Below are 19,851 nucleotides of genomic sequence, written 5' to 3'. Positions count from 1 at the left end.
CAAAGCTACAAAATGAAACTCTAGATTAGCTTCAAAAGTTCTGCAGCAAGCTGGGCGGTGGTGGCGCATGCCTTTAATACCAGCATTCTGGAGACAGAGGCAGGCGGATCTCTGTGAGTTCGAGGTCAGCCTGGTCTACAAGAAGTAGTTCCAGTTTAGCCAAGGCTACACAAAGAAACCCTAACTCAAAAAAACCAAAAACAAAAAACAAAAAACCCAAAAAAACCAAAAAACCTAAATGTAGATAACAAGTCTTTCCAAATGAATGCCAATAAGACTAATGTTTAATATTCCAAACATCATTCTATAAACAAGGGAAAGGAGGCCCCCCAAAGGCCACATATATAAGATTCACATTTTCCCCCAAAAAGGCCACATATATAAATAAGATTCACACTTTTATAGATAGTCAAAAGCAAATTTAAGCATCGCACACAAGAACTGTTTTTATGTTATGTTTGAGATCAGATAGGAAACAGCAAAGTCCAAATCAACTTGGTATCTTTGCTCTTTAATTTTTTTCTACACAACAGCAATCAATATAAAATTTCCCCCCACAGTACAGTAGTCTAGCTGATGTGCTCAAGAATGGCATCTTGGATGCATGGCCATAGTTCCAAACAGACCCTGGTAGTTGGAGTACAAGGATTTGTGTCACAGTAAATGTTTGAAATCTTGTAACAACTGGCAGAGGTGCAAAGGTTTTCACTGGGGACCTGGTAATGAAACCATCACCGTGGGTGTTGCAGCACGGCTGTGTGAGGTTCATCTGTTCGAGGCTCCTCTGCACAGACTGGATTCTTCAGGCTGGAGAGTTCACCCACTGAAAAGCAGCTCAGGTCGCATCGCAGTAAAACCATGAAACAGTTGACTTTTTGTTGGTTTGGTTTTTCTAGACAGGGTTTCTCTGTGTAGCTCTGGCTATCCTGGAACTTGCTCCTGTAGACAAGGCTGGTCTCAAACTCACAGAGATCCACCTGCCCCTGCTTCCCAAGTGCTACGCTATGGTGCCACCACTGCCAAGCAACATTTTACTTTCTTAAGAAAGCTTAAAGGGCACCGTCCCTGCAGCTCAAGCAATCATTAACTTCTTTGTAGTAATATGGAGTCAGAATGGAATTTCCATCTGATTTAATCCCTGAGCAGCTTTATTAAAAAGATATTTTTTAAAAAGCCCAATAAAAAAACTAAGTACTCTATTAAAATTCTACCAGAATGTTAAAGTGATGAACATATTTCTGTACAGAGACATTAAATCTACTCCAACTGTCCTTCACCCTTTTCCGGGAAGGAGCCAGTCACTCCAAGTTCCCAGTACCTGCTCTGGAGTGAACCCATACAAGCTAAGTCTTTACTGACCCAGAAAACACCCTCTTACTTTACTGGGGAATATATTGCCTCCCCTTGTTTTCTTTTCTTTTTTTTTTTTTTTTTTTTTTTTTTTTGGTTTTTCGAGACAGGATTTCTCTGTGGTTTTGGAGCCTGTCCTGGAACTAGCTCTCGTAGACCAGGCTGGTCTCGAACTCACAAAGATCCGCCTGCCTCTGTCTCCCAAGTGCTGGGATTAGAAGCGTGCGCCACCACCACCCGGCTCCCCTTGTTTTCTTTAACCAGCATAATGAATGCTCCACTAAAAATACAAAAGTTTCTCTTACCAAGCAAGGCTAAATAAACACCCTTGCCCCTTTGTGTAAATAGGAAAAATACACTTTAAAAGGAAAAATTTTCTCAATAGCTTTTCAGAAAGTTGGTAATGTAACCATTTTATCAAAGAAGTCATGAGTACCCAGACAACCCTAAACACTGGCTAAAAGCTTGATTGCTCATGGTTAGGGTTATAATAAGCCCAGACCAGACTCAACATACATAGCTGTGGACCAGTGAGACCCTGGGAATGGAAGTACTCACTCAGGCTATGCTCTTTGGAAAGAACATGTTGGACCCAGAGAGAAGAAACTGCCTCCTATCTTTGAAGTACCTTGTAGGCAGTTTGGCCCCCTGCTCAAAAACAACACAATTCATATTATAATGAAGAATCCTAGCAGTAGAGCTGCGTTTGGACCAACTAATTAAAGGGCTATATTTGGCTTTTTCTAGGGTCAAACATTTTCTAGGAAAACTGTGCTTTTTCTCTCCTCTCTTTCCCTCCACTTGGACACAGGGTCCAGCCCAGGCTGGCCTAGAACCCAGTCTTCCCCTCAGCTGGATTACAGGTATGATCACCACACTAGGGACTGTTTGCTCCTAACAAGCAACTAAGATGAATCTTTTCTAGACAGGAAAGGGATGGCAAGGCTTCTCTACTTCCCTCTGACAAAATTAGACAGTGAAGGTCAGAGAGTGGCACCTGGTTAGGAAGTGGCAAAGCTAACTCTCCCCAGGTCCCTGCAACAAAGAGGAAAAAACCAGTAAGACCAAAACCACAAAGACTGGGAGTGGTGAAAAGGACAAACTGATACCCAGCTTCTGAGCCGTCAAGCCATCTGTCCCATCCCTGCCACCCAGCAGCTCCGACTAGGCTTCACCTGAACAGAGACTGCTGAAATGGGCGTGAAGCATCATGGACACACATTCGTAGGTGCCCACCCACGAGAAAACGATCACTGGGCTTCAGAAGGCTGCTGCACTGAAAAACTGGCTTCCCAATTTCAGGAAATCTGCATGTCTCCCGAAAGCACTGCTGGGGACACAGCCACAGAGGCACTGAGGACCAACAAGGAACTCCTTTGCTGGTTTCTGCTTGGAGGCGGACGAGAGAAGGAGCTACACCCTGAGCCATGAGGGCCAACAGGTCAGAATATATCTTATTCTGGCAATATCTGAGGGACTCAGTTTCTTCTGTTTTCTATTTCAAAGACATACAGGTCTTTAAATAGTAGTGGAGGCTGGGGACTGGCTCAGTGGCAGAGTGTTTGCATAGCATGCATGAGGTCCTGCATTCCATGAGAAGGGAGCAAGGGGGAAAAACACTGAGGTCAACCAATTGGATCTGTAGCTTCCTATGGCTCCTCCAAGAAACAGTCACAAGAGTTCAAGGGCTGTGTTGTACCTAATTACGTCACAAAGCACAATGGCTTATAATTTACTGATTGTCTTATCTTGTGCCAGGCAAACCTCTGGGTAGCTTTCTGTTCATTACTCTAAACTTCATTACTCTGAACTTCTAAGTCTTATCCCCCTCTGGCATATGAAGAAACTGAGGCTCAGAAGTTAATTCAGTCATTAGAAATTGCCCAGTCAAACCCAAAGCACAAGTCTCGTATCTCACGGTCTAGGCATGAGCACGTCTTTAGGCTGAGTCTAAAGAGTTTCATCAGCACTTCCAAGCTCTTGAACTCAGCGAGTCTGGCTGCACTGAAGGGTACGGTTCCTCCAGCTTGAGTCTACTTGGAAGATAGCTGTGATCTAAGTTGCAGGCCCAGCCATGCTGGCAGCATTCTGGGGTGGATCAGTTTCTGGCAGTTCTCAGCTTCCTCCGGAAGTAGTCAGGGGCGGCTTCATAGAGCCACTCAGCATCCACAACACAGAGGTCACGCATGTAGCATTTGTTGGTGTACAGCAGTGCAGTGTATACCACACAGGCAGGTTTGCAGTGGAACAGGACAGACGATGGGTGGATGGCCACTGGCTGGTGTGTGTCTGTGGTGGCATAGGTGCCATCTGGCTGGAGTTCGGCAGTACTCATAAAGAGGCTGTGAGCCAGGCAGCGCCGGACACTCTCCATGTCCCCTCGAGATGACATGATTGGCATTGACATCTGTTTTAGGAAACAGAAAAGACCCCAAACATTAATCCTCCTCAGCACTGCACGGTGCAAGGGGGCAGCAAGACCTAAAGAGTGGCCAACACAAAGTGAGATCTTGATTGACATCCAAAGGTAACATTTCAATCGCCATAGGCAGCAGCTCAGGTGAAGGATGAGGGCACAGGTGAGGGAAAAGAGATGGAAACCATCCAGTTTGAAGAGAAGCATTTTAAGATACAGGATGGGAACCAAGCGGTATGGTGGCATAAACCTTTAATCCCAGCACTCGGGAGGCAGACAGGCAGATTTTTGTGAGTTCGAGGCCAGCCTGGTCTACAGAGAGAATTCCAGGGCAGGCTCCAAAGCTACAGAAAAACCCGACCTCGAAAAACCAGAAAGATACAGGATGGGGGCTGGAGAGATGGTTTAGAACTTAAGAGCACTGGCTTCTCTTTCAGAGGACCTAGGCTCAAGTCAAAGCACCCAGGACCATCTGTAACTCTAGCTGCAGGGGAACTTCTAATCTTCTATACCACAGGACGAGAGAGAGAGAGAGAGAGAGAGAGAGAGAGAGAGAGAGAGAGAGAGAGAGACTGAGAGACTGTTCTAAAGGGAGGTAAAACACTAAAACACTCCATCCTGCAGGCAAGCTCACTAAGCAAACAACTCCAAGGCTTCAGAAGTCTGGAACCAATTTTCCTTCTTAATTTTTAGTAGTACTATTTAAAATCAGAAAATAGTTAAAAGTTTATAAAAATTTATGCATGAGATTCAGGGTTCCAGCCCACACTAGAATGAGGTGGGGGGGGGGGGGAGAAAAAACAAGCAAACCCAAATCACTATGGATTTCTAAGAATAAACCACAATAGTGAGAGAAAGAAAGAGTGGAACTATGGGTAGCTTTTACTTTCTTGTACATTTAAAATTTTTCCACAATGAGAATTCCTCTCATACCACTAGCAGCAAGCAATCCAAGACCCCCATAATTAAAACAAGAACTTCTTACTGAAAAGGAGGTACTACCTTTAAGCAGATTTCCCTCAGCTGTGCTCTGACTTCAGCTACTAGTAGCATATTCTTGCTGTTGACAAAATTCTCTTTGCACCAGTCCTGAAGAGAACAAAGAAGAGATCTCAATCCTCTTATTTCTATGCAGAGGAAACATGCATGTAACAAAATCCAGACTGCACCGCTGAATTCAGAGGGTTGTTCAGGTGTCAAAAGGATATAGGATAACACTTTTATACTGAAAAGTATGAACCATGAAAAATATGAATTGTTGAACCTGAAATAAAACTTTAAGATTTTCTTCCTAGAGTCGTCATGAAAAAAGCTACTGGAAATGCTGATAATGAATGCACCGCCATACCCAGAAAGGAAGAGCACCTCTAGAATATTAAAAACTAGTGAGAAAAGACCAAGAAATTGGTGAAAAATAGACAAAAGACATAGAAATGCCTAATACATATATGTAAGGATGCTTGTCTCCTGAGGTATGGAGGCAATACGGTTCAGAACAATGAAAAAACAGATGGTACAAGGGATTCCAACTGACAGCTGGAGGGACAGTGGAGACGGGCATTTTCCCACACTCCAGGAAAGACTGCCAGCCTGGAAGTGCCTGCTTGCCAGAGAAACTGAGCTGTAGAGCCCAGCCCAGTAAGTCTACTTGCTCACTTGTTGGCCCCACAGAATCTCCCTCGTGAGCACAGGGGGTCCCCGAGCAGGACACCACTGAGGTGATGGAGAGAGATGTAGCCGAAAGGACAGAATGTGGATGGATGTGAAGGACGTGTCCCCTTTTCTCTTTGTTTAGAGACAGTCTTAAAATATAGCCTGGCACAGTCTACCAGGCCCTGTTAAAAAGCATATCCTTAGTGCTGGGTGTGGTGGCACATACCTAGGGCCCAACACTTGGAAGGCTGACAGAAGGCTGATCACAAGTCCAAGGTCAACCTGGGTTACACTTATAAGCAAGACCCTGCTTTAAAGACAAACAAAGGGATGACAGCTTCTTGGTGGGACACACACCAAGGGCAGGTCAGTCTTCAGTAAGGAAGAACTCAGCACTTTGTTTAAACATAAATTGAGGGCCAGCAAGAGAGCTCAGCTGGGAAAGATGCCCACTGCCAAATCTGAATACCTGAATTAAACCCCTTGGACCCATACTATAGAAGGACAGAATCAGTTCCTCCAAGTTGTCCTCTGACCTCTACAGATGCCACGTGGCACATCTGTGTATGTGTGTGTGCGCACACCATGCATGTTTGAACACACATATACAAAGTGTAAATAGAAATAAAATAAATATAGCAAGGTGAACAAATGCTAAAATTGCAGAACAGCATTTTTTTAAAAGAATTCACTAAAGCACAATTACAATTTATTAACACACAAGAGAATATACTGACATTTTTCATCTTAGTACAAGGAACTGAAGTATGATATCAAAAAACTAGTATAACAGTTGAATAGGTAGGCAAGAACATCATCTTGTATGGTTTGAATATTCTTCAGTTTCATTGAATCCCTATTGTGACACATTAAGTGAAAACTTAATTCAGTTATAGCATTTGTGGACCAGTAAGATGGTTCTGTAGAAAAGTATTGGCCACGAAGCCTAATGACCCAAGTTCGAGCCCTTGGGTGCACATGGTAGAAGGACAGAACCAAAAGTTGTCTTCTGACTTCCACAATATGCTCCCTTGCCCCCATATAAACAAACAAACAAACAAAGTGCAATTTAAATGTAAAATAAGCTGGGTGTAGTGGCACTTCAGGCAGATCTCTGAATTTAAGGCCAGCCTAATCTACACAGTGAATTTAGGATAGCCATAGCTACGTAGTAAGATCTTGTCTCAAAAAAAAAAAAACAAAAAACAAAAAACAAAACAAGCTAGGTGGTGGCGGCACACACCTTTAATCCCAGCACTCAGGAGGCAAAGGCAGGCAGATCTCTGTGAGTTTGAGCCAGTCTGGTCTTATAAGAGCTAGTTCCAGGACAGCCAGGGCTACACTGAGAAACCCTGTCTTGAAAACACCAAAACCAAACCAAACCAAACCCCCTTAAAATAAATATTTGGGCATAATAGTAGCACATGCTCTTAATCCTAGCACTTGGCAGGAAGAGGCAGATCTCAATGAGTTTGAGGTCAGCCTACATAGAAAATTCCAGCTTTTGGAGTTATGTAGTGAGAATCTGTTTTGAAAAAGCAAAACAAATTTTAAAAACTTAGGGGCTGGTGACACAGGTCAATGGTTAACATAACCTGTTCTTTCAGAAAACCAAGTCCAATTTCCAGCACTCACATGGTGGCTTACAACCATCCCTGGGAATGATGCCTCTAGCCTCCACAAGAAGAGCCAAATAGGTAGTGCTTAGAAACACGAGAAGGCAATCATACACACATCACACAAATAGCCCAACTTAAAAACTATGGTGTTTATATCAGCAGTAGGACACCTGGAGAATGACTAGGGTTAAATAAGGCCAGAAGGCAGAGCCCCATGACTGGATCCCCACTGGTCCCTAATTAGGTGAGGGGAAGCGACCAGTCACACGTACACTCAAGTCCTCTTGCTGAGTGGTACTGTTTTACCTTGAAGCGTCAGACAAGGCCAGAATGAGCCAAAATACATCTCTTTTATTTATAAAATGGCCTCTCTCAAAAGACCTAAAGTTAGGCGTAGTGGCACACACCTTTAGTCCCAGCACTCCACTCGGGAGGCAAAGGCAAGTGGGTCTCTGTGTGCTCAAGGCCAGTTTGGTCTAAATATGAGTTCCAGGACAGCCAGGGCTATGGAGAGACCTTCTCTCAAAACAAACAAACAAACAAACAAAAAAAAACAAAACAAAAACAAACAAAAAAACAAAAAAAGAAAAAGATAACTGAGTGGCTGAGATAGGGTCTATTACTTAATTAACTTGTCCACAATTTGTGTTAAACACAAGCAGAATGAATACCTGAACCAATGTTTCGCTCTAGTGATTCCCAGCACGTACACATTTCTGAGATGACAGCTGGCTTTGTTTGTGTGTGTGACTCTTTTTGATGATTTTGTCCAAAAAAAAAAAAAAAAAGTATACTTAAAAACAGGCCTGAAAGAATGGATGTGCTCACCTTATTCCCACCTATGTTTTTGAAGGTCCGGTAGATGTTGAGCAGGGTGATGTGATCCCCCTCACTGGATATGAATTTCTTCCGGACATTCAGCACTTCATCTCTCCGGGCAGGAGGGTTATAAAGGACACTGTCCACAGACAGTAGGGAGACTATGGTCAGAATTTCTTCCGTACAATGGAATTTGGAGGACAGGAGGATAGTCTAGAAAGTCAAATTGAAAACATATGGGTCAGGTTTCCTGGCTTCAATTAGTGTTTCTGTACACTCTCGTGCAGTTTCCCTTCAAGGAGTGTGGTGGCTTTAAGACCGTAACACAGGGGCAATGCCATTCACTTCTTTGTAAAACAGCAAGATGCCATTCCCACAGGATCCCACACCTTTGTGGGTAGGGCTATGACTGCTGTCTGAATCCCACACAACATACATTAGCACTGTACACAAGTGCGGTGATACGTCATATTTAAGAGAACAAATGAGGTTAGTTCAGAAGCACTGGGCTTAGGCATTTCCTAAACTGCAATGTAGAGGAAGGGAAAAGAGGAAGAGGGGTCATTTACTTTGGCAAATTTGGGCTCTAAAGGAAATGCTGCCATCTTTCTTCCAATTGGAGTCAGGGTAAGCTGGTCATCCTTATGTTCAAGAGCACCTAACAGGTCCAGTTGGGCAATGGCCGCCTGAATGTGATCTACAGAAATGGAGACATAAAAAGGAGCCAGAAGTCCAAAACAGGAAGAAGATGCAGCTAGTTGAGTGCTTCTGGATGCTTATGATTCTACAAACACTGCCAAGACCACCCGCCACTGAGCTCACACGTTCCTAAGCCTTAATGGTACTACAAGCAAGAGACATATAAAGCAATCATGAGAGAGCAGATACCCAGAGGAATGGGAAAGAGACAAATGTCAGAGGCTAGGCTTCCATGGTGTGGGTAGCATCACACTGATGTTGGCTGTATTGCACTTTATAGTTTATATTTACTGCTCCTTTTTAGAAATTTCAAAATGAAAAAAAAATATATTACGAGTAGATCACTGTGCCCTGTGTGTTTTTTCTTTTCTTTAAGATTTACAAATTCCCACCCACAGGGACAGATTTTTCTTCAGAAGACAGCCAGACGTCTCTTGAGAGAAGAATTGAACTGAGGACCGGGGAGATCTGAGACACCTATTGATAGTTTACTCTCTCTCAACAACTGCATTTCCTTAAACAAAAGAAAACTGGCATGGTGATAAGAGTCTAGATGCCAAAGCTGCCACCATTTATTGTTAGTTCTTAAAGATTCTTCCTCCAGGAGAGATAACTAATGAAGGGAGGGACTAGTCAAATCCTAGTTTAACACAAAAGGCACACGCTCTCTTTATCCTTTCATTGGGCTTTATGGGCGTCCCATGGATGCCTGATGACCTCTGGTCCCTGCACAACGGTGCTGTAACATAGAACCTACCATTTCATAACAAATGAAATCAAATCAGCAAAACAACATGATCAAAATACATTTTTCTTTCTCAAAATACTTTTCCTGGGGGGGAAGAGCTCCTGTGCTATTTTCTGTCTGTCTGTCTATCTACCTTCCAGCTTACCCGGAGATGGTTTGGACATGAAGTCAAAGGTGAGGACATTTGGGACTCTCATGGCTAGCAGCTGCAGCATCACACTTGCCAGGTTACACCTGTGAGGGAGAAGTGAGGATTAGTCAACTGTCCCTGACCCCACTGGGACAAAACTGCTCCCTAGAGAGCATTAGCAAAGGCTGCAGTCTGTGGACAGGAACAGAGGGAGGAGGCTGGGATGTATGGCACAGTACAGACACAACCTGGACCTACCTCTGAATCTCTGGTACCGTCATCTTCTCAAACTTCTCAAACTCATCCTCCGTGTAGAGCCGGTAGCAGATGCCACTGTCCTCTCGGCCAGCCCTCCCCGTGCGCTGCCAGGCCTGGGTCTTTGACACTCGTTGTACAGCTAGTACCTCAAGACCACTGTCTGTAGGGAGAGAGGGCCGTGAGTGTTTTGCTTCATCACGTAAGCAAACTGTTTCTAGAGTGCTGGCAAAACCAAAGATGCTGAGTACCACTGAGTGTTTCTGCAACATAGGGGTCTGGAAAAACTCAAGGCTTGACAAGAAAGCACAGACCCAGGCTGCTTGGCCACTTTAAAACTCACAGTGAAGCAAGTCTAGCAATGAGTCATGTGTGAAATGTTACCAAAAACAACAACACCCTCTGCAAGCAAGGTGGCAGGAGAATGGTTTCAGAAGTTTGGGCTTACATCATGGGAGGGCCAACTATTCCAGTGGCCTGACACTGAGGGTTTCTTGGGGATTTTGGTGCTGAGTTTCTACCTAACAAGGAAGGCTGGTCATATATCAACCAATGATGACAAGGTCCTTTGTCTTCCCTCCCAGTTCTATAAGAAAACAAATCATGTGATATTCTTTCCCCCCTATAAGTAAAAGACATCAATTCTCTCAAGTACAGGAATATTTTGTGTCAGACACTAGAGACTGACACTTTGTCACCAGGAGTCGACCCCTCCAGTGCTTAGTAGAACACGCCAATTAAATATTGGGGAGTAATATTAATTGTAGTGGCACCAAATCCTCTGTAGAATAAAGCAGAGTATGAATCAGAAATGCATAGAACTGACTACAAGGCAGCTTGACACCCGTAAGAAGAGAGAGCGAGCTCCCTCTGTGCTCACTGGGAACCCTGTCCAGCCGGGTTCCCATACAATCACGCTCTGGTAGCCACCTGGAGAGCCTACCACCGGTAGCAGGCTGTCCCTGGCTTTCTTGCCCCCATTCTCACCAAGCTTCCTGTGGGCTTTCAGACCTCAGTCCAGGCCGTCATCTGGCCTGTTTAGGTTCTCTGAAACTGAGTTCTTCCCTCTCTAGACCTCCTGCCTCAGATCTCTTTTACAGACATGACTTGGGAACTGTCCCTGTCACTCAAATCCCAGCTCCTCACAAACATGAAATGTTTACTTAGGAGGAAATGGTGGGGTTTTCGATTTTAACCGTGCTTGCTATACACAGGAGACATTCATGAGCTACAGTTTCTCACCAGGGTTATACTTCTTTGCTTTAACCATGCCCGTGTCAACTACATATTTTATTCCTGTAATGGTTATGGAGGTTTCAGCGATGTTGGTTGAAATGATCACTTTGCGATAGCCCTAAAAGGAGGAAGAAAACCAAAAAGCCATATGACACACACATGAGTCAGAAGGTGAAAACTCTAACTATGCATTTCCACAATTTGCTTAAAATCAAGAAAAGGTGACTTCATTATTAGTAGTAGTCATAGCAATTTCAGTCGTTACACTTGACGAAGAACAAAGGGAAAGGAGTACACTGGTCCTTCACTGAGGTCCCGAAGATTAATTTGAGGCAATGAGATGCAGTGGAACAAGATTCGAGGTGGGTAGACAGACAGGAGGTGGAATGCTGGCCCTGCCGGGATCTTACTATGTGTGCTTTAAGCAATTCCCACCTCCCTTCTTGGGGGCCTTAGTATCCCTCACGGGATTCCATGACAATGAGAGATGATCTATGTGTCAGCACTGTCTGGCACATAAACAAATGGTACATGGTACTGTGGCTTATGCCAGCTCTTAGAAGAGCCAAACCTTTTAGTCTCTACACCTTTGTGCCCTCCCTCATCTCTCCCTGCAGCTGTGGACTCTACACCTGTTCCTCTCCAGTAGCTGACCTGGTACCTAAACGTTCCTCCTTCAAGCTTTCCTGGATCATGGTGACAGGCACACAGGCCCCGTTGTAGATCTGACTTGATGCCCAGTGACATGGCTGGCAGAAAGGTGGCACCGTACTCACCTTTGGGGCCCCTTGAAAGACTCGAAGCTGCTGTGAGTAGGGCAGGGAGGCGTACAGAGGAAGGACGAGCATGGCAGGGCAGCCGTCAGGGAGGTGCTTTGCAATGTCTCGGCAGGTCTTGCTCATTGCTTCGATTTCCTCCTGACCAGTAAGGAACACTAGGATGTCTTGAGAAGAGGGGGCTTCCTAGAGAGAGAGAGAACACTGATGATTGTGATGTTTCCAAGAGGGTTTTTATTTTCTGTTTCACTTTTTAATGATGAAGATAAACAAGTCTGGCAGTGGCACCTCCCTGGGAGAAGATGCTTAGCAATGAACAGAGCTGTTACCACGAGAGTCAGCCAACTATGTTCTGAAACCAGGTAATGAAGTTTTGCAGGGAAATTAACATACTGTATTTGTAAGACAATACAATGAAAGCCTAGGTAAATCTGTATAAACTTCTTTAAGCTAGATGGCTCAGTAGCAAAAGGCACTATAGTGGTGTTTTATTTATGTTTTAATAATTAAGCTTGCCTGAAGGGTAAAACTAAGCCACTAGAGGTCAAGCAAAAGTGTTACACACCTTTAATCCCAGAATTTGGGAGACAGAGGCAGGTGGATCTCTGTGAGTTCAAGGACACCCTGGGCCATGCAAGATCCAGAAATAGATCCAGGTGGTGGTGACTCATACCTTTAATCCCAATACTACGGAGTCACATGCCTTTAATCCCAGCACTAAAGGGGAGTATAAGACGGGAGGAGACAGAGGCTCAGGCTCAGCCTGCAGTCACCAGCCTTGGCAGAGGTAAGACTTCCCTAGTGTCTTGACTGTTTTGCTTTTCTGATCTTTAGCTTGAACCCAGTAGCTGTCTCTGGGTTTCTATTATTCGTGCTATAAGGCACCTGCTGCCAAGGCTGCCAGCCTGAGTTCAATTCCCAGGACCCATGTGATGGAGGAAAGTAAGACTCCTTAGGTTCTTCTCTGACATCCTCATGGACACTGACTTCAGCAACTGTGCCCCCATTGAGCCTGCCCACGTAAAGGTGCGAAGAGAACCAACTCCACAAAGTCATCTTCTGACCCCCCGATGTGGGCTCTGCCCACACACATCAAGTAGAAACATGTACCCCCTACCCACAATAAACTTCTAAAAATAAAATTACATTAAAAAATTCCCATCTGAATTTTGGCCACACTTAATTTGGCAAGCACTTTAATCACTGAACAACTCTCTCAAAAACTTTTGAAAACACCCCAGGACACGCGTGGAGCATACTTACAACTGCAGCATTCAGGAAACCTAGACAGGAAGGTGGCAGGTTGGAAGCCAGCCCGGAAGCCAGTGGCAAGACTAGACATACTTGTATAGCATTCTGGGTTGCAACATAATATATGCTTTAAAGACAAGTATGCTGCCCACTCTTCTAACGTGTAAGAGCTTTCTAGACAAGTATGCTGCCCACTCTTCTAACGTGTAAGAGCTTTCTAGACAAGTATGCTGCCCACTCTTCTAACGTGTAAGAGCTTTCTAGACAAGTATGCTGCCCACTCTTCTAATGTGTAAGAGCTTTCTAGCTCAGACAACAGCTACCGATAATTGATTTATCTTTCTTTTTGGAGAAAATACAAAATATCAAAAAAGAGGCAAAACAGATAAAGCAAATTAACCTTTTTTTAGACGATCACTTCATTACATTTATTGATTTGTGTAAATGGCACGCGTGGAGGTCACAGGAAAACTTCAGAGCCGGTTCTCTCTTTTGACCACGTGGAGCCCAGGGTTTACACTCAGGTCCACAGGCTCAGAGCCAAGCCCCTTTACCTGCTAGGCATCTCACTGCTCACAGATGAGCTTTTCCTGATGATACTGCTCACAACACTCTCAGATTCAGTTGCTTTTCTTTCAGAGGCTAACTGTTCTCACAATTAACTGTAAAGTGAAACAGAACTTGCCAGGAGGAACTTTCACCCCTTTCCATACCTGGTGGATCTGGAAGACTGAGATAAGCGCTGCGTGCAGGTAATCCTGCTGAGGCTGTTTGGTATAGAAAATTTGGATTGGGTGCTGCCGACCTTCAAGGTACAGGACAGGGGCTCCATTGAAATACTGAGAAAACAGGTCAACATCCATGGTAGCTGACATCACAATCACCTACAGAAGAGAATGAGAATGGGAAATAAATACTGGACAGTATTTCTACAAAGCAGATGGCTGAGGCCGGTATCGCTCCCACCATGGTTAACTTTCTCCCATGTGCCTGAAGCACCCCTGAAAGACAGCCTTGTCCTTATGCACAGTCCACATACTTTGAGAGGCAGTTTCCCTAGCTCCTTTCGCCTCTTCTGCGCTGCCTTCACCACTCCAAAGAGCACATCTGTGTGGATAGTCCGCTCATGGGCCTCGTCCAAAATGACACAGCTGTACTTTCGAAGCAAGGAGTCTGAAATTGCTTCTCGAAGAAGCATGCCATCTGTCAGGAACTTGATCCTGGTGTCTTCTGAAGTGACATCCTCAAAGCGCACAGTATAGCCAACCTGAGAGAAAACATGGCTCCTTTATTAATTAAACATTTATTGAACACCGGTCAACTGTCTACCCAGCCCTGTCCTCAGCATTCTATGTGGAGAGACGAACACTGGACAATTACCATTAGCAACGAAGCATCACAAAGAATGAAAATCTAGAGAAAGGAATGAGCAAAAGCACTTGCCCCGCAGGCCTGGCAATCTGAGTCCAATCCCTAGAGCCAGAGATGAGAGAATTGACTCCCAAATTGTCCTCTGACCTCCATACTGACACACACTAATAAAAGGAAAAAAAAAACCACATACCCTAACCTTTAAGCTACTTACGTACAGACATGAAAAGTTCAAACTATTTTTATTTGTAACACACATATACAATACAAATATGAATCTGTCTCCTACATAGTTCCAAGACTCATTCTATAGACCTACATTAAGTACAGCGTTCATATTTTTATAAAAATACATATTTCATACATACATGTAATAGATGTAAAAGAGGTTTCTGGACAGACAAGATACTGCATGCTTGTAATTCTAGCCCTTTGGAGGCAGAGGCAGGAGGACTGCAGAAAGTACAAGGCCACCCTGGTCTATACGTCTATATTCTAAGTTCCTTCCATGCTAGCTACAAGTAAGAGCCTGTCTCAAACATAAACAACGTGTCTTAAAGTCTTAAACTCGTAAACTAGGTGTGAAGGGTCCAGCTCAGTGGCGGAGCACTTGCCTCGTATGTTCAATCTCCAGCACCTCTAAACAAGAAAACATCTGATTTACTCAACTTGCCAATAGCTGTGAAACCAAAGCTAACCAGACTAAGAGCTCTGATCTCTCTAGAATTGGGAAAACTCTGAGCTTAGCTCAAAAGCAGTGGCAAGGAAGAAGCATGCTATTCAACTGAGTTTTGAGGCACACCCTTGTCATCGCAGAATACAAGAGGCTAAGGCAGCAGGACTGAGGATTTGGAGTACCAGGCCAGCCTGTGCTACATGTGGGAGACCCCAATCAACATAACAATGGGAGTGGGAGGTGAAGGGTGCTGGAGAGCTTGTTCAGAAAAATATAGGGCAGAAGCACAGTAGGTGCTGGTTAGTATGTAAAGCAAGGAGGTACCAGCTTCCCGAGTTCAGTCCTCTTCTCATCTGAGACTCTAGTAGCAAGAGAGATGGCAGCGACTCGACGGGGCTGGGTCACTGCAATGATGCCCTGGCGGCTAATTCCCCCTTCATAGAGATACTGTGGGATCTGAGTTGTCTTCCCAGAACCAGTTTCCCCTAGGAGAGAAAAGAAACTGGATATGGTGACACATGCCTTAATCACAGCAGGAAAATCTTTCTGAGTTCTAAGCCAGCTTTGTGTACACAGGAACTTTGTCAGTTCCAGGACAGTCAGTACCACATAATAGATTGTCACACAAACAAACAATAAAAACATCCTAAACTTTTAGAATGTTTACAATTCCACTTGCAGAAATTTGTCTACGAAAACAAAGACGTTTATTCAATGATGGCAACAGTACTGAAAGCGTGTATAATAGTATGAGTGCTGGTCTGAGTAAGTACGGCCTCTGTAGACTCATCAGTTCGAATGCTTGGCCCATAGGAGTGGCACTATTAGGAGGTGTGGCTTTTTGGAGGAACTGTGTCCACGTGAAGGCAGGCTTTGAGGTCTCACATATATGTTCAAGCTACACCCAGTGTGGCACACAGTCTCCTGCTGCCCATGGATCAAGAGGTAGAACTCTCAGCTTCTTCTCCAGCACATGTCTGCCTGCACGCCACTATGTCCCACCACGACAATAATGGACTAAACCTCTGAACTCTAAGTCAGCTTCCATTAAATGTTTTCCTTTAATAAGAGTTGCCATGGTCACAGTGTCTCTTCACAGCAACAGGAACCCTAAGACAGTAGGTAACTGGTATAGATACAACATAAAATGAAATATGACAGGGCTGGAGAAGTGGCTCAGTGGTTAAGAGCTTTGCCTGCTCTTCCAAAGGTCCTGAGTTCAATTCCCAGCAACCACATGTGTTCACAACCATCTGTAATGAGATTTAGTGCCCTCTTCTGGCCTGCAGGGATACATGCAGGCAGAACACTGAATACATAATAAATAAATCTTAAAAAAAAAAGAAAAGAAAAAAATGAAATATGATAGTCATGTAGATTGATAAATACTGATTGAAGAGATGTCTATTCATACATTGCTCACCCTTCTCTGGCTGCTGCTTGCTTCAAATCTTTGCTTTTGCCTACACTATCATGGGTACAATACCTACCTGCGTTCATACTAATTGGCAAGTTGCAGGATGAGTCAGACAGCAAATTCTTACCCTCAAGGCTGTACCAGTGGCCCTCATCTCTGGAATCCTTAGCGCCGTGAATCTCTCTTCTAGCACAGATCATTCCAAACAGTACAGAAGCACCTGAATGTTTCTGCCCTCTTCCAATACCTGAGGGCAGAGGTCTCTTCATAGGCTTGAGTACCCTGCAGAGTGGAAGCCCCTAATAAGGGTTGTTTCCTACCCTCTGTTGGTACCTCTAACAGCACCTGCACACCCTTCTTTGCTACGACTTATCCCCTTTAATGAAGTCCTCCAGTCCCATGTCTTGCATTTTCTCCCAGTTCCCAGCTGCTTCTGACTGTTCACCTTTCTTGACTTAGCCAAGAATCTCGGACTAAGAATTTGATTATCCTGCAATTTCCCAGTGAATCCTCCACACGACCTCAGACTTGGATCAATGTCTCTTGTGCATCTTTCCAACTCCTAGTCTAAGGTAACTGAAGATTGTAAAAACAAAATATGCCAACCATGCAGATGTAGGACCAAAATGCACCTGAGCACCAGCTCTACTGTGCATCGTGTTTCTGGTTTTGCAGCCTGTCTCTGTCTCCATCTCCCCGAGGGCCTACTTGCAGCTCTAGGACTTTTGTTCTCACAGGGACTCCTGCATCTGAGTCAACAGAAAGCTCTCAAATGTGATTTCTCTCCCTGCTACAAGGGCTTCTGCAGCACTCTGCCTCCTCTGAGGTGGCCTTTCTCCTGTGCCAGGTGGGCTCCTCATAACACTTGTCGCCAGGGCCCCCCTTCCCTTACACTTCCTGACCTTTGTTCCTTCAGCTCTATTCTCTCTTCAGTGTCTCTCTGCTCTGTAAATATTTATAAGTTCCTTGTGTCCCTCTCCCTTGTTTGGCCAAAGCAGGAACCAGTTTTCACTGCCTTCACTCTTTTACCTCCTAATCACTTCTCGGTCAGTTCTCTTGAGAAAGTCCTCAGTAGGAGGGATAACCAATACCATGCATCCAAATCCAACGTGCACATCCCCCATTTTGTCTCATTATTACGGGACTTTGTTGAGGCCATGCAAGGAGACTGACAGGCAGCACTGGAAATCATGGAACATGGCTTGGCGGTCAGCAAAACGTCATCAAGTGAGCCAGAGTGCCAGGGACTAAACATCCTGAAGACCTTGTGCTGTTGTTGAGCATAACTGTTTATTGCCTTTGTGGTCACCATGTCCCTTATAATCTACTGGCTGTATGAAAACTCTCGGGAGGCTTCTAGCCCCTCACTGGGCAATGTTACTGGTACTTACAATAACAGTGACTGACTTTTTCCAGGCATTGCTGCTGGAGCAGATTAACGAGTCAACCACCACCCTCAGAAAGAATTTAGACATGTACAATTGTTAAAAGGTTAGGTTAAGATGTCTCTGTCATGACTCCGATGGAGAAAATCTTGGGGAACAGTGTAAAGTTTAGAAAAGTACACTTTTAATGGTTGAGTAAGGGACTCGCTGAGGGCAGGGAACAAGAACAATGGCAGCCTGGATCCTGCTGCCTGCTGTGCCTTTCTCGCTAGAAGGGGTTGGTGATCAAGGGTGATGATTATTTCCTGGTACCCATTTCTGCCTTCAGTTTCCTAATAAGATTCAATAATAATAATAATAAAAAAAACCCGTGATGAATGGGTCTGCACCCTGAGGGTTAAAGTGGAGCTGACTGATTGTTTTTCATATATAAAAGTTTAGACTTGTGATTAAGATTTTAACTTTTGAGATAAACAATAAAATGACCGATCCTTTCTTTGTAACCACAAAATGAAGCCAAAAGTGAAAGAACTGGCTAAGAAAGTATCTTGCTTGCTTACACTTTATTAATCTATAACAAGGTGCTTAGACATGAATATATGTGGGTCTTTGGGAATGATTACAATTACGTAAATTGTTTAATCATGTAAGAAAACGAGAAATATGATTTTTTTTACTTGTATTCATTATAATCACTCATTTGAAAAATAGAATGTAACTACACTGTACTTTTTATACTGTTTGAAATATTCTGTAGGGATATATAAACTGAAAATAATGAAGATAGAGAGATCCTGAAAGAGTGTCTTCGTGTGTGTGTTTCCCCTTTTCACCAGCCCCACAGAGAGTTTTGCATCGCTCGCTGGCCTCAGGGAATTAAATTTTACTCCCCCTGATTAGGGGGATAAAAAGCACTGGGGAAGCAGACGCAGGTGGATCTCTGTGAGTCCGAGGCCAGCCTAGTCTACTGAGTGAGTTCCAGGACAGGCTCAAAAGTTACAGAGAAACCCTGTCTCGGAAAAAATAAAACACAACACAGTTAAAAAAAATTGTTAAAAAAAAAAAAAGCCAGCTCCACGCCTCCCCTCGGGGCCCGAGCTTGTAAAAGCTGGGATTTAGAGCTCTCCACTCCATCCTCAGAACTCCAGGTCAGTGACAGCAGCCACTCGCCGATCTTTTTTCCTCGCTCCTTCAGGAGCTCCTCTTTATTAACCATTGTGGATCAAAGCCCCCTTGAAATCATGCCCTGCCCTCCAACTCTCCCAAGCTCTTCTCGTACACAAGAAACTGGTGTCCGTGAACTGAACTGTTTCTGACTGCCAGTCTCTCCTGCGTCCCCAGGGATCTGCTCCGCAGGTGCTGCCTCCTCAAAGCCTGGGGGAGGCCCGCCCTTCACAGCTCTAGAGCCTCCGAGATGCACCGACAGCCTGTGATAGAAGTGTGTCTTTACCGCCACACATGCCTGTCACTCGCACCGGGCAGTCAGCGCCAGCAGACTAACTCGTCCGCCTCTTTCCCGAGTTTCTCGTCCATGCCGGCACAGAAAACCTTTCAAGTTTGTTGAAGAACCCAACGCCAAATTGCCCTCGCAAAGCCAGGACGCTCCCGCCAAAGTGGCCACTCACCGATGAGGACCGCACTGTCCAGGTTTCGGAGCTGGGCCAACAGATGCCCCCGCGCCCGGAAGATGGGCAGGCTCCGGCGCTGCAGCTCCAGGGCCTCGCGGTAGGGACTGGCTGAGGGCTGGGCCAGCGGCGGTGTCTGCCTCCGGTTTCCTCCTGCTCCACCGCTGCCAGGCGCCAACAGCATCACCACTCGCCTCCCGGGAGGGCAGGAGCCCGGCCGGAATCTCTTGGCCGGCGGGAGGGCCGCCTCCTCCGGCATGTCGGGAGGACTGCAGCAGGAGGCCGCGGCGCCGTCGGCTCGGCTACGCCGTGGACCGCAAACGCGCACCGCCCCTTTCTCTCCACGTGCAGGCGTGTCGGGGCGACCACCGATGATCTCACTGCCGCCGCCAGACTTTAGGAAAGGAACTCCAATTCCCGATATG

General features: G+C 45.0%; 1 protein-coding gene across 2 annotated transcripts; it reads right to left on the bottom strand.

Annotated features, from left to right (window-relative positions):
* Positions 1-1,473: 1,473 nt before the first annotated feature.
* Positions 1,474-19,745, bottom strand: Dhx33 (DEAH-box helicase 33). Of its 2 annotated transcripts, none has more exons than XM_041665270.1 (12): positions 19,427-19,745; positions 15,324-15,484; positions 13,992-14,219; positions 13,666-13,836; positions 11,702-11,887; positions 10,932-11,043; positions 9,693-9,852; positions 9,450-9,538; positions 8,427-8,554; positions 7,867-8,070; positions 4,769-4,855; positions 1,474-3,757 (listed from the first exon to the last, which is right to left on the bottom strand). In XM_041665270.1, the coding sequence occupies exons 1-12, from the start codon at positions 19,683-19,685 to the stop codon at positions 3,449-3,451; spliced, it is 2,094 nt and encodes a 697-aa protein (XP_041521204.1). In that variant the 5' UTR covers positions 19,686-19,745; the 3' UTR covers positions 1,474-3,448. The 2 variants fall into 2 exon arrangements, with proteins under 2 accessions (XP_041521204.1, XP_041521205.1); XM_041665271.1 differs by lacking the exon at positions 19,427-19,745 and adding an exon at positions 16,544-16,651.
* Between the last annotated feature and the right edge of the window lie 106 nt (positions 19,746-19,851).

This window comes from Microtus oregoni, unplaced genomic scaffold (genome assembly GCF_018167655.1).
Source record: "Microtus oregoni isolate MIOR12 unplaced genomic scaffold, Mior012 000015F_ref0000493, whole genome shotgun sequence".
In the NCBI taxonomy this organism is placed as follows: Eukaryota; Metazoa; Chordata; class Mammalia; order Rodentia; family Cricetidae; genus Microtus; species Microtus oregoni.
The sequence above is the reverse complement of the archived record's forward strand: the minus strand, read 5'-3'. Positions and strand labels throughout refer to the sequence as shown.

Coding starts and splice junctions, on each gene's coding strand:
- Dhx33 (XM_041665270.1), bottom strand. CDS start 19,685: ATGCCGGAGGAGGCGGCCCTCCCGCCGGCCAAGAGATTCCGGCCGGGC. Junction 13,837..13,991: donor TAGGGAAACTGCCTCTCAAA/GTATGTGGACTG, acceptor TCTCTTCTGTAG/GTGATTGTGATGTCAGCTAC. Junction 8,071..8,426: donor TAGAGCCCAAATTTGCCAAA/GTAAATGACCCC, acceptor TTGACTTTCTAG/ACTATCCTCCTGTCCTCCAA.